Raw genomic sequence first — 14830 nt, forward strand, 5'->3', positions numbered from 1 at the left:
CATGACCTATCCCCCAGGTTAACCTTTGCTGCCTAGTACCCCAGCTCCTCTGGGGACCCATGTGGGTGCTGGGGTCTGAATCTGGAGCAGCACCTGGGGGGAGGGGGAGTTCCTGTGTCTATCGCCCCTCTAAGAGGAGGAAGCGCCCCTTACCCAGCAAACAGAGGTCTCGGGCCACAGAGAAGTCGCTGGCCGCAGCTGTGCTGACGTGGGCAACATCGAAGTGCCGGACAGAGGGGTCCACAATGGCAGAAGAGGGGCTCAGGGGCTGCCAGGCGTCCAGGGAGACTGGGAGAAAAGGCAGAGAGGATGACGCACAGTGTCCACCGGGGAGTGATGAAGACAGATGTCCCTGCCAAATGCCCCAGGCCCGTCCTCCTCGAGGGCCACATGCCCCCACTCTCCGTCTACAGTTACACAGTACAAGCTGCTTAGGAGACAAGCCCTCCGCTCAAGGCCGTGGGTTAGAACGTAGTAAATCGCAGCCATATCTAAACTAAAAGCATGCTGTTTCCCTAGCAGCCCACAGCAAACTGGGAGAGACATTGAGAAGAAACTCGCGATACGATAGTTGTGAGAATATGAGAGACAAGGATGCGGAGACGTTGGACATGTTGTCAGGAGAGACCAGCCCCTGGAGAAGGACACCATGAGGGGCGAGTAGAGGGGCAGCAGAAGTGAGGAAGGGCCTTGGGGAGATGGATGGACACGGTATAGGAGCCAATGCGTGGATGGCGCAGGACTGGGCAGGGTTTCCGTCTGGTGTGTCGGGTCGTGCACAGGGTTGTAACAGATTCGACATCACCTCACAGCAATGACTCGGTCATGGCCATTGCAGACCCAGCCATGCTCCCTGGCCTCATGGACGCTTCACCGCACCAGAGAGAAAAGTGGTGGAGACTGCCCTTGGCTGCCCAGTCCTCCTCTCTGAACGCAGGCTCCCATCTCCCCATTGTTAGGAAGTTAGCAGCTGCTGGATCCCAGTGGAGACCCTCTCCAGGATTTGCCTCTGGGCTTGGAAAGCTGCCTCCCCTCCTGAGACACAGCGTGCATCCAAAACCCACTGAGGAAGAGGGGCCATCCGGTGAAGCCCTTAGCTGGTAACGGGAAGACTGGCGGTCCGAGCCCATCCAGAGACTGCAGGGCAGGAGCTCTATCCCTGTGAAGATCACAGTGTTGAAAACCCCAAGGGGCAGCTCCATTCTGTCACTCGGCGTCACTCCAGGCCCCAGACAGACTCCCCAGCACCTGACCGCAATGGCACAAAGAGGCTGGGCCCCTTTACCTCTAGAGGGGACACCTTTGAAGGGCCACCCCAGCTTCAGAATCCCCTGAGGGATGGGCTGGGGCCATGGTGACCACCTCATTTAGGGGCTTCTCCCCCGCCACGCATCACCCTCCTGGCAGGCGATGCTACTGAGAGTTTTTTACAGGAAGCCCCCAGGTGAATCCCCACCTACGGCGCCCTCTGAAGATGAGGAAATGAAGCTCAGAGTGGCTCCAATGACCCCCCTGGCAGGGCCGAAGGTAAGGGATGGAGTAAGATTCAAATGAGGTCATGCCGAATGCCCCCTGTGCTGCCCCCGGAGGCCTTGGGGCACAGGACGCAGCTGCGTCGGCAGGAGAGCAGGCACTGAGGCGGAGCTGGCAGAGGCGATGGCTTGGGCAAAGGGAGGAGATCGGCCACCACAGGCCACACCTGGGCCCCTGTGGATCCTAGGAGAGACGGGCCATGTGTGCCCGGAAGACAGAGGAGAGGAGACTCACTGAGGACAACCCGGGTCCCACCACACAGAGGGTCCGGTACAGTGTCCAGAGGCCGCCCTCCCACTGCTGTGCTGCCCAGTCAACCACGACCCAAGGGGACCCAATGAGTCAGAGTGGAGCCGCTCCACGGGCCCTCCTGGCTGTCAGTTGTGTGAGAGCCAGTCTCCACTGGGGAGGGCGTGGGGGGGGGTGTTTCAAACTGCCAACCTTTCACCCGGCAGCAGATCACTTAACCGCTGTGCCACTGGGGCGTGTGGAAAGAGCCGAGAGGAGGGCGAAGTGCTGCCTCCACACCGCCCTGGCGCTGCCTCCAGAGCCCCTCCATCACCCAGGAGGAAACCCCCTGGGCTACTGTTTGTCTGAGGGTCTTTGGTGCTTTTCCACCGTTCACCGGTTCTCTAACCGTGAGGGAGCGCTGACCTGCTGCCGGCAAGACACAGTGGCCATCTGCAGTGTGGCATCTCACCGCAGACAGCGTGTCCAGGTCATTAAGCCAGCGGAACCTCGCAGCACCTGCAGAAAAGCTGGGCCGCTCCCCCCACCCCACCCCCCACCGTGGGCATGGGCTGAACAAGTGGGGGCTTGGGAGCCCAGAGGGGTCCTGGGACTGCCGAGCACACACTCTGGGCAGTGAGCCAGGCAGGACCAGGACCCGCCTGCTGGGTCCACGTCAGCCCTCTCTCCCTGGAGGCCTCTGGGTTTCCCAGGAAGAGACGTATCCGGTGGGATGGAGGGGCTCTGTCCAGGCCACCACCAGGCTCTCGGCTATAATGGGAAGCCTGCAATTTCCACCTCCAGCCTGCCCTTGGCGGCCAAACTAAAATTAGAACGGTAAATAAGGTGGCCGGGCGGCTAGCGCCACTCGCTTTTCTCCCCCTTTTAATTAAAAAACAGTAAGGAAAAAGTTCATTGAGAGTCATCAAATAAACACAGCTGGTGTCACACAGGCTTCGCAAGGGGACAGGGTGGGGACCGGCCCCGCTGAGGCCTGCGGCCCCACAGCTGTGGTCCAGCCCCTCCTGGATGCTGTGCCCGGGCTTTCTGAACTCAGGCCTGCTTCTGCTAGCTGGGAGTCTTTTTAGAGTCCTCCTGCAGGTGGCTATTTCCATGGTCAAGGCAAGTGGCATTTTGACAACACACACCAGTCGAGGTGCGGTTGGTTTCAGCCGGGTACACGCTGCAATCTCAGAGGGTCAGGATGGGCCTCTGGGGCCCAGTGGACAATTATGGGCTTAAAATGGAAGCTGTGGCCACCCTCCCATGAAGGCTGGTGTCTGGGGGATGCGCTGTAATTGCAGGGCTAGTACCAGCTCCTAAACAAGAGCCAGGTCATCTCCTGTCACCCCAGGGCTGGAAGCCAAGTTCTCACCATGCCCCCCACCTGTCCCTGTCCCAGCCTTAGGGAGGGGATGGTGCTGTTGTGTAGAAAACCCCACATGGGGGGGGAGGGGGTCCCACCGGCATCTCTTGACAAACCCGCAGCACACAAGCTCTTTGTCAGCAAGAGTCAGCATGGATGCCGAGGCCCCATGGCATTCTGGGAGGCTCCATTGTTGGGTAGGGCATCCCAGCACTCCTGCATTCCCCCCACAACTGCTCGCCAAGCAGGCCTGATGACCATCCTCTGGTCACCGAGCAGGGACTGAGGAGATGGAACTCAGAGCCCAGAGGACTCGGCTGTTCTGCGGTGGGCCGGGTCTCTTGGTGCCAGAGGCTCAAGGCCTTCTCCATCGTGGGTCTCCTCCCTGGGAGAATTGGCACGGCCAGGCACTCGCTTGTGATGCCGTGCTGTGCAGCTGGCCCAGGTGACCTCCTGGAGGCAGGGATGCTGGCCAGCGGCTGTCCACCTCACACGACCCGCCACTTGCCCTCGACACAGACCCCGCAGGGCCGGGGTCTTGGTGACTCCTCCGTGCCAGGAAGATGACCGAATTTTGAAACTGCTCACCAGCAGGCTCTTGAGACCCTGGTGACGCAGTGGGCTGCACATTGAGGGACTCACCACGAACAAGGCCAACCATTAGAAGCCACCGGTCGTTCCGAGGAAGAAAGACGAGGCAGTCTTCTCCTTCGAAGAGCTACAGGCTCAGAAACGCGGGGACACTACTGCTCTGTCCCAGAAGGCCGTGCGGGATGGGGATCCACTCAAGGGCAGTGAGATCTTGGCGGGGAATCAACCCTCAGAGGTAAGTGCCCCGCCCCATCCAACACCGGGAGGGAACTGGTCGCTCTGGAGGGAGAGGGGCTCTTGTGTCAGACAGCCCCTTTCCTAGACGATGAGGCCCTGCCAGCGGCAGGTGCCACGGCCTCCTGGCAGGACTAAGAACTGAGAAACCCATGTGCGGACCACCCAGGCAGCCCTCCCTACAGGCTGCAAGGCTCTCCCCATTTTACAGAAATACAGGCCTCGGCAAGAGTCTGTGGTTTTCCCAAGGCCACACCTGGGAAGGGCGGCGGAGTCACCAGGTGAACCAAGAGCCTGTGGGATTCTAGTTCCCAGAATGCAGTCTGGCTTCCCACTGACCAGGATGCCCAGTGCCAGACCTCATGGCCCTTCACCGGCTGTCTTTCTAGACTGTTGCTGCTTCGTTCCAGGAACCAAGATCCGACGGCCCTTGGCAGGGAGGATGGAAGAAAGAGGAAGCAGACCCAGAGTCACACCAGGGCTTCCTGGTGGAGGGAGACTGTTGGGACCCCCAAGAATAGGGTCCTTACCTTCCACCTCTGAGTCAGAATCATCCACCATCAGAGAGCAGAAGGGCAGTGCTGGCCCAAGAACAAAGTTCCGAGGCTTCGGGGAGTGGGAGGGATGAAGCCAAAAGACCAGAGAGGAAGCGGGATGGGGAATGGGGCACTGAGGGGATGGCCGTGGATGAGCTGAACCCGGATGTCTATCACCTGTCCGATGTAAGACTCTCTTCTCTGTCACTTGCATCCAATTCACCATCAAAAGGATTCCTTTCATAGCCAACGTCCCACTCTCATCTCACACTTTGGGACTGTTGTCAGGAGAGACCAGTCCCTGGAGAAGGACATCGTGCTTGGTAAAGTGGAGGGGGCAGGGAGAGAGAGGACGGCCCTTGGAGAGATGGATGGACACAGTGGCTGCGGTGACGGGCTCAGTCATGGGAACCGTGGTGAGGATGGCGCAGGACCAGCTGGGCAGCGTCTTGTTCTGTTGTGCACGGGGTTGCTATGGACCCGAACCAACTTGATAGCACCTCACAGCAACAACTTTCCCGCTCATGCACTGCCTTACAGGCACCCTGGTGGCACCGCCACAGAATCTTTGGGCTGATGACAGCAAGGTTAAACTCATCAACCACTTCTCAAGAGAAAGACAAGGCTCTGCTCCCACAGAGATCCCCCAGGGAGCAGTTCTACTGTCCTCAACGGCCCCCAGGAGGCAAAATCGACCCTGTGGCCGGGGGTTTGGTTGTGTGGCTGGCGCTACTATGGTTGATGTTCTTCCTCTGCTCCAGGGGTAGCTCCTTGAGGTCCAAGTCTCTGCCTTAGTGCTTTGGGGTGTTTTTTTAAATCATTTTGTTGGGGGTTCATACAACTCTTATCACAATCCCTCCAGCCCTCCATTGTGTCAAGCACATTTGTACATTTGTTGCCATCATCATTCTCAAAACATTTTCTTTCTGCTTGAGCCCTTGGTATCAGCTCTCTGCCTTGGTTTTCACGGACTCCCCGGGCAGGTCCTGACATCACGCTAACACAATAATAACAGCAATACTGTGTTATTAAGTGTTCAGTGCGTGCTAAATACCAGGCCGAGCATTTTGTCGCTGCTTCTTCCAACCCGTGTGTGTTAAGTACGTTAGCTCATGAAGCCCCTTTAAGAGCAGTTGGGGCACTATCTACAATTTGAAGTCCATAAAGATGAATCGGATAACATTCACACCCTATAAGATCTTTAAAAATCATTCCGGAACCCTGCTGTCATCAGGTGCCACCAAGTTGGTTCCAACCACAGTGACCCTACGTAGAGCCAAACTCAACAGACGCAGAGCAGTTGACTCATCTCTGAGTCATTGCTGCTCGTTGTGAGGGATCTGATTCATGGTAGATGCTCATCAGTGTCGCATCCCGTTGTGAGGGGCCACTGAACTGACACGACTCATGGTGACCCAGGGTAACCCAGAAGGAAACTCTGCCTGGCCAGCACCATGCTCACAGTCATTCATATCTGTGAGCCCAGGGTTGCAAACACCGAGTCACCCCATCTTGTCGAAGGCCTTCCCCTTTTCTCCTGCCCCTCTACTTTACTGGGCATGAGGTCCTTCCCTGGGGACTGGCCTCTCCTGGGTCACATAGGAAGCCGATAATGAGCAGCGAAGTCCTGTAATACCTCTCTTTTGTGAGGTGGATTTCAATTTAGAAAACACCTTCAGTTACATTAGGAGATTTGGGTGCTACGGCAGTGCGTGGGTTCATAGCTTGCCTCTGAGACACCAAAGAATATAGTCAAGCTCACTGGTGGAGCTCGGTCACCCAGGACTGGACTCAGGATGTGCCCTGTCTTCCGTCCACCACAGCTCCTGCATCTCCTCGTGACTGAACTTCAGCCTTGGCACTGCCAGCAGACGTTGGTCTCTACAGATCTCTGAAGTGGCCAGCATCTGTCCCTGCTGTGAGCTTGGGGGATGGTGGACTCCCCTCTGTGTGCTCACTGCTGGGGGACATTGCTAATGGTGGGAATACCACACATACCTGCACCCTCACCACGACCTCATGGCAAGGGTCAGAGTGAAGTGACCTCCAAGTTCCTAGTATGTTGAATAGCACTCTTTCTCTCTAAGAGGGTTGACTCAGACCAGGTGGGCTTCACACACACATACACACACACCCTCACATGCACAAGCTCACAGGCTACCCTGGCGATGGTGTGAGATCTCAGAGCACCCTTCTGCTCTTTGGAGCCAGCCCGTGTGATCCGGGGAGGCTGGGGAAAGCTGTGAGAATCCAGAGGCACCGGTGCCATTGAAGAGCCAACGGGAGCTGAACAGACAGCAGACAGCATGGAGGTTTCTCTCAGGATGGTGAAGGAAAACGGAGCATGGATCCCAAACGCTCAGTGTGTGTGTGTGTCTGGGGGTTTGGGGGAGGCTAGGTAACCTCCCCAAGGCCCCACCCCTGGTGTGAACCCAGATAGGCCACTCCCAGGGCCACACTTGTACCAGGTAGGCTAGACCCCTGGCCAGGCTCTGTAAATAGGAAGAGCAGCTACTGGTGCCATTAATCAGCCCCTAACCAGGGGTGCAGACTGAAGAGTGAAGAAGAGTTGCTGTTTGAAAGATGGTGCTGGTGAAGGAGATGAAAGTGCCCTCGACTGCTAAAAGAGCCAGCAACTCTGTCTTAGAAGCAAGGCCGGGAAGCTCCTGAGGAGCAAGGAGCCGGAGACTTTGTCTGGAGCACTTTGGACACGTTGTCAGGAGAGACCAGTCCCTGGAGAGGGACATCGTGCTTGGTAAAGTGGAGGGGCAGCGGAAAAGAGGAAGGCCTTCCCTCGACGAGGTGGACGGGCACAGTGGCTGCATCCATGGGCTCAGACAAGGGCACATCGAGTGGTCGGCGCAGGACCGGGCAGTGTGTCACTCTGTGTACAAGGAGTCTCCGCATCAGAACCCGCAGGATGGCACCTGGTAACAACAGCAAAGGCTGGGGTGACCCCAGCCAGGGTGCTTCTTGGAAGCAAGGTCAGTGAGACTTCGTCTCACAGGCTTCGGGCAGGTCATCAGGAGAGGCCAGTCCCTGGAGGAGGACATCCTGCTGGGTCAGTAGAGGGATAGTGAAGGAGACCCTCCCTCAGAGAGCCGTGGTCACCGCATCCATGGGATCCAACACAAGACCATTTGGGAGGATGATATAAGACTAGCTGGCCGGCGGTTCAAAGTTCATTCACACACTGTCCACATGTTGATGGGGTAAATGTAAATAGTACCCCATTCTCCCCCTCCCCCCAAAAGCGCCCATGATAGACACTGTGGCATACTATCCTGTCCCCGGGAGTGGAGGCCTCTCCCCGCCATCCCAAGTGCTGCTGGTAGGCAGACCCTCATGGCCAGCCCCCTTCTGGGCCTGCCCAGGCCCACGAGAGGCCATGCCCCATCCTGAGCAGCCTCCCTCATGACAGGCCAACCTGGGCAGAACCATCAGGAGGGTCCATTTGAAGGTTCAAGTCCCCAGGGGGACTCTGAGGCTCCACAGAGGCTGACTCTCAGCCTGACCCCTCCAGTGGCCGAGCCCATGCCCCATCCTCCTCCTCTAAGGCATTTCCTAAACTGCCTCTGGGCCTGGTCCCTGGAACCCCAGCCTGCAGCACCCACGGCGTTCCGTGGGGAGACACAGGGCTCAAGTTCAAATTGGGCTCAAGCCCCAGGTGTCCAGGGCCACTCTGAGTCCTAGCTTCCACCCCTGTCCATCAGCCGTGCTCCGACGCCAGGGCTTCAGAAGGTCCATGGGAAAAGGCTGTTCTTTGTTCACTGTTTCCCCATGGACTCACTGCAGCCCCCTCGTCCCTATCCCATGGGGCCAGTGTGGATACTGAACTATGGAAAGCACTCCCCACACTCTTGGCGCATCTAGCCACTCCGCGAATGGCGATTGTTGTTAGGCAGTCAGGTCAATTCACCTCCGGTGACGCGGTCATGCAGCCTAGAGCTCCCTGGGGCCTTTCTGAAGCAGAGAGCCAGGCCTTTATTCCAAGGCGCCTTTGGGCGGGTTGGCCCCTCCAACTTTTCAGTGGGTGAACTACCTGCACCACTCAGGACCTCCCACTCTGTAGAAGTCGGTACTTTAGAGTGTAGGGTGTGTATTCCCTTGCCACTAACTACAGGAGAAAGACAGGCTTTCTACTCCTGTAAAGAGCTACAGTCTCCGAAACCCACAGGGGCAGTTCCAGGCTGTCCTGTAGGGCCCGTGAGTCAGAGTCGACCGGATGTCAGTGAGAGAGAGACCCACTCTCCCTCTCTGTGCCTCAGTTTCCTCCCCTGTACTCAGATGGGCTTAGACATGGGAGCTCGGACGGACACTCACCCTCCGCCAAGCTCGATGCTCAGCATCTTGTTTGGTTTTTCTTCTCCCACCAAAGCCCCCTGGATGGACGCTCACATTCTGGCCGTCACCACATTGTGCAGAGGCGCACAGACTCAGTAGGGTGCTGAGGGAATAGGGCTTGAGGGGGCCTCAGAACCCCGTGCTCCCCGTGATGTCAGGCGACACACCTGAGCCTTCATGTGCTGATGTTTCTTAGAACAGTCGGCTCGGGCTCCAGTTTCAGGAGAAACATTTGCAGAAAGCATCAACTGGATCTCAGAGTCCCAGGTTGGGCTGAGCTCACAGGATGGAGACAAAGCAGACGAAGTTATTTCCCCAAAGGCCGTCCCTGCAGCCACATCCATGTCCATCCCTCCCAGACGCTGGCTGGGTCCCCGGTCACCCAGCAAGCGCCAGGAGACTGGGGAGACCTTCGGAGCTGAGTAGGGTAGCTTTAGGGAGGGCTTCTCACTCAGCACCTTCCGATCAGCTCCCTCTACTGGCCACCACCTGCACTGCACCCACTGCTCAAAGACCCACGGGGCCTGTCAGATTCCTGGGGGACATGAGCTCAGAAAGTCCAAGGCAAATCCCCAAGGCCCATAGGCTGTGTTTGCCCAGGGCGTCCGATTCAAACCCTAAATTTACTCCGGCCACGCCCCTAAATAGCACTGCGCCTGAAACTGGATGGGACCCAAGTCTCTTGGGACTCAGTCTTTGAAAGACCCGCCATTTGGGCACTTGCAGCGGGGGGGCATGGGGAGGGGGGCGAGGGGCACTAGATATCTTGGAAGGGTTCTAATACTTGGGACAACATCCGCCCTCACCCTGGACATGCTCTCTGGAATGGAGATTGGTGTGCTTGCTTGGAAAACAGGATTCTTCTTCAGAAAGAGAAAAAGTATATTCTGTTGGTTTACGGATGACATAAGTCTCATTTCCTCACAGGCTGCCTGTCCACCCACCCGTGTGTCCTCACACAGCACAAAGAGGAAGTGGCCAGGGGACCAGTGTTAACCCTCGAAGTTCAACAGCGACTTCTATGTTGGCTCTTGGCCCCTCCCCACATGTCCCCCTGTGCCCATGAGGTCCTCTGCCTACAGCTCCTCACTCCTCTGACCATAAGAGCCAGCCCTTCCTGTCACAACTGGCCTTGAAGTCCCTCTTTCCCTGCAGCCACATCCATCCATGTCCATCCTTGCCTTGAAGTCCTTGCCTTCCCTGCCTGTCTGCACCCCTTTCCTCAAGGCACGTCGTTCCCTCTGCCTGGGTCTCCCCCCAGCCTGCAGCGGAAGCGCCCGGCCCGGCTCTGCCATCAAGGCCTGCAGTCCTAGAGCAGAGCCTTCTTGAGGAGATCGGTTTCCAAGACTGTCGATCTTTACTGGAGCCGAGAGCCCTAACTTTCTCCCTCGGAGCCGCTGGTGGGATTGAACAACCAACCTTGAGGTTAGCAATCCAATTGAGTTTACCCAAGAGCACCACCAGGACTCCATGTATAAATACACACCAGTGCACACACACACACACACACACACACACAATCAGAGAGAAAGAGGCAGAGCTTAGCACAGACATTCTGTATAGAATGCTCAGGGGGGGAATGCATATTCTTATATAATCTTAAAGTCAGCTCTCTAAGGTGCGTGTGGGAACGGGCAGCATGGGTGGAGGCATTCACATTTCCGCCCAGCCGTGACTGTCAGCACTGCCCTCCCGCGACACCCTGTTCCGTCTCTCCAGCCTGGCTCCTAATGACAGACGTCTAGAGCTGCTCAGACATCATGTCACAGCCCAGGAATGGAGGTGGCCTTGCTCTGGGCTCAGTGGTGTCTAGATTCAACACAGAGTCTCTCGCTTCCTGACCACAGAGGGCAGAGCAGGGACCCTGCAGGGAGGGCCAGACGCCTCCACGCCACAGTGCCCAGCCACCCCCTTCCTGCGTCCAGTCAGAGCGTACCACGGTGAGGGTCAGTGCCTCATACAGTTGTGTCCCTGCTTCTGGGCGGGGCCAAGGCTTCACTCGAGAGTCCACCACATCACCGTGGTGAAGACAAGCCCCACACCCCCTACCCTAATAAAGGCCTTCCCCTCCTCCCCCAACTTTGGCCACAAACACACTGTTCTCAGCCTTGCCTCAGCACTGAGCAAGGCTAGACATGATTTGGAAGGAGCCCAGGCTGCACTGGGTATACCCACACCTCTGCTTCCCCCAAAGGCTGGTCATTGGGACTCACCAGTGGCTCAGGGCAAGAAAGGCCCTGGCGCTCTGCTCTGCAGTGACCACAGCCTTGGAAACCCTCAGGGGCATTGCCACTTTGTCACCAGGGCCCCTGTGAATCTAAATCAACCCGGCCACACACAACCAGGCCACCAGCCGGCAGAACCACATATGGATACCCGCTCCTCAGGGTGAGACTGGGAGAGCTGGGCTCCTGCCCACCCCCACCTCATGACTCAACAGTTGGACCCATCGTCGGGTTTCTGTGAGATGGTCTCCTCATCTGTACAACAGGGCTGGGGCTGGGATTTGCATGGGTACAAGAATATATATTCATATCTACGTATAACAATGTATATTCACAGCTACATGTGGGCCTAAGAGTATACATTCACATGTATGCATACGTATAATGTCACATATCTATGCATGAGTGTAACAATATCTCTTCACACCTATCCATGGGGGTGGTAATACATATTCACACCTATCTGTGAATATAATATATATTCACACTTATGCATGAGTATAACATATTCACAAATATTCACACATATGATAATATACATTCAGACCTATTCATGAGTATAATAATATATATTCAAACCTATGAATGCGTATCATAATATATACTCACACCTCTGCATGAGTGTAATAAGATATACTCACACCTAGGCATGTATATAGTAATACATCTTCCCACCTCTGCATGAGTATAATCATATACTTTCACACCTATCCAAGAATATACAGTCACATCTTTGCATGCATATAATACATTTTCCCACCTACTATGCATGAGTGTGATAGAGCATCTTCACACCAATGCACATGTCTAGTAAAATATTAACACGAGTGCATGCATATGGCAATGTACATATATCCTCACGCATGCACGCATATGATGACTAATCAGGCAGCAGGGGTGTGCATTAGGGAAGGTGAGAGTGAGGTGCAAGCTGAAAGCAACCGGGCAAATCAGGAAGAGGGAGAAGAGGGAGGGGGCCATTGCGGAGCGAGACCGAAAACACAATGAACTTACTTTCCTCTGTGAGGGGAGGCAGCCCGGCTGAAGGGCAAAAGCTCGGAACGCCCGTCTGAGCAGCTGGAAAGAAGAGACCGAGCTGTTAGTTCTCCGCCCGAGACATTCACCAGGCACAACGCGGGGATGGTAACACTGGGGCCGATTCGCAGAGACGCGTACTGACGGGCGATGGACACCGAGATGTGAGCACCTCACAAATGCCCAGTGGGGGGGCTTCTGGTGATCTCTCCCACCCTTAAACCAGCAGATCCTAGTACGGAGACATGACGGTTCCCCCAGATTTAGAGAGGAGGACACCCAGGCACAGGGAGGTTGAGGACCTCGTGTAGTCTCCCCATCAGTGGGTGGTAGAGCCAGGGTCACGAGAGAGGGCCTTGCCCGTGGCTTGTTTTTGACCACCCCCCTCTGCTGCCTGTCAGTAGAGCAGCCACAGCAAAAGTGAGCACACGTTTCAGAGCTAGCATACACCTGTTCAGGAATGAATGCTCGCCTTCCTGAGGTCTACACAGGGGCGGGAGTGGGGGAGCCAGCTTGAATGATCCAAAGAGGCCCGTGCACACCTCTGCTTGCAGGAAGACCAGGTTGGTACTTTGAAATGGGCCACCGTGGGAGGATTGGCACTATGGAAAATGACGCAGGGCGAGAGTCAGGCACTGCCCCATGCCCATCAGCTGTTGGTGAAGTGTCAGCGTGTGTGTCTAAAGCTGACCATACGCCCTGTCTGGTAGGCTGGTTTAGGAGACTGAGGGGGAGACAGCATGAAACCTGTAGCCCAGTGCCAGGAGCAAGCCTAGGGCTTAATAAAGGGTAGACACTGTGGGCAGGTGACTGACTACAGTAAGCTGCCACCTGCATGGGGTGGCCTCCGCATGCATTCCAGAAAGAGGAGCTCATCATTGGCAGGGTTGGCTTGTAGTGGTTGTTTCATTATTTCCAGGTTCATTCCTGTGTCTAATGTCGCGACAAGGTCCCAGCACATTTACAGAGAAAAGAGGAAGGGTAAGGCTTTGACTGCTTTTGTCTCGAAAGTGCATCTGATTTGGTCGCCGCCACCCCAACGGCCTGCGCCCCCTGCAGGCAGCCCACAGTGGTGGGCACGATGGACCTGCCTAGATCCCTTCAAAGAGCAGATGATGCCCTGCCCCAGGACCACGGCCCTAGAAGACAAAGCTGGGATCCTGTTAGCCCACAGGGCAGCCCCTCCACCCACCCACAGGTGCCACCTTTGTCTTCTGACATCTGAGAATGTCTTTTCTCTGGGCCCTACTGCCGGGAAAGGGCTGCCTATGAACAGCCTTATTTGCATTTACAATTGCTTAGCCTCCACAGCTTGGTGGTTAGAAATGTGGAACTTTCTGATTACTTCTGGACAGCCAAGGCAGGGCCCACAGGCTCTGGGGCGTCCACGGCTGCCTTTCAGCATCTGGATGGTGTCTTACCCCTCCAGAGGGGCTCCTCTCATCTCTGGTTCTTTGAGCTTCACCCAGGTCTGCAGGAGATGCTGCCCCCACCTATGGAAAGGTGTCTCCCGCCGAACCCACGGGTCAGGAGGCCTGTCTGCTTCCATTGCTGGAACCCACTGCTGCCGATGGCTGGGTATGAATGCTGCTCCCACCCACCCACACACCCTTCCCCACCCCCATGATGCCATCCTGCTTGTCCCCAGAGCTACTGTGGAGTAGTCTCTTGGGGAACGGAAAGAATCGATCCCTTCTCGTCTCCCCGAAGCACACCATAAATCCCACCACAGTGACACCAGCGCAGCAGGGTGTCCATCGATGTACACAGAGAATAGCCCACCCGGCTTGAGCCAGTAGCACAGGCAAAACTGCAGAGCTCAAACTCACGGCCACGGAGTCCAATGTGACCCAAGACTGACTTACGACAGAGTAGAACTGTGACAAAACACTAAACAGAGGAGTTGCTGTTGGTAGATGCTGTCAAGTCAGTTCCAACTCCTAGCAACCTGAGAGGAGGTGACTCCACTGGGTCCCGCGCCATCCGCCCAGTGGTTCTCACGTGTGAGCCCACTGATAAACCAAACCAAATCCAAACAAAATAAGGCAACACCATTGGGCCAATTCCAACTCATAGCGGCCCTGTAGGGCAGGGTAGAGCTTCCCGCGGACTTCAGAGGCTATCTCCCTTCGCAAGAATAGAAAGCCTCATCTTCCTCCCACAGAGCAGCTGGTGGTTTTGAACTACTGGCCTTGTGGTTAGCAGCCCAGGGTGTGGGCCCACTCTGCCACCAGGACTCTTCCATTCAGAAAAAGAACTCTGGAATTGCTGAGTCACAGCAAAGGTGCTGAGTGGATGTCCACCGTCCAGAATGTCCGCTGCCCCACGAATCCAGACTGGGTGGACCCCTGACTCACAGGGTGGCTACGAGCCTGACTCACGGACTGGCTCCAGGGCAGTGAGGTGGAGTTTGGGTGTACTAGGCAGTGTTGCTGTTGTTGCTGTGTGCCATCAGTTGCCGCCAACCCACAGAGACCCTCTAGCACACTCTAGTAGGACTGCCGACCGGATGGCTCTAGTCGAAATGTATCGTAGATGACACCTAGTAGAACTGGCTAGAAGAATAGCTCTAGTAGAACTCTAGTAGAATGGTTCCAGCACTGTCTAGTAGACTAGTTCTAGAAGTGTCTGGAAGAATTGTTCTGGAACCGTATAGTATAACAGGTCTAGTAGAAGTATCTAGAAGAATAGCTTAGGTAGAAGTGTCTAGAAGAATTGCTCTGATGGCAGTGTCTAGA

The 14830-nt window shown here is 56.0% G+C and overlaps 1 protein-coding gene across 1 annotated transcript in view; it reads right to left on the bottom strand.

The window, feature by feature from the left end:
- The window catches only part of TG (thyroglobulin), a 189613-nt gene that overhangs the window by 89578 nt on the left and 85205 nt on the right, over nucleotides 1-14830 (bottom strand). The window contains exons 35-36 of the mRNA XM_004697385.1: nucleotides 12072-12134; nucleotides 154-288 (exon numbers count right to left, since the gene is read on the bottom strand). Of these exons, the coding sequence (XP_004697442.1) occupies nucleotides 154-288; nucleotides 12072-12134 (198 nt within the window). The remainder of the gene's footprint in view (nucleotides 1-153; nucleotides 289-12071; nucleotides 12135-14830) is intronic.

Source organism: Echinops telfairi, unplaced genomic scaffold (assembly GCF_000313985.2).
Source record: "Echinops telfairi isolate 266 unplaced genomic scaffold, ASM31398v2 ScPeMD7_1;HRSCAF=3_0, whole genome shotgun sequence".
NCBI classification, from domain to species: domain Eukaryota; kingdom Metazoa; phylum Chordata; class Mammalia; order Afrosoricida; family Tenrecidae; genus Echinops; species Echinops telfairi.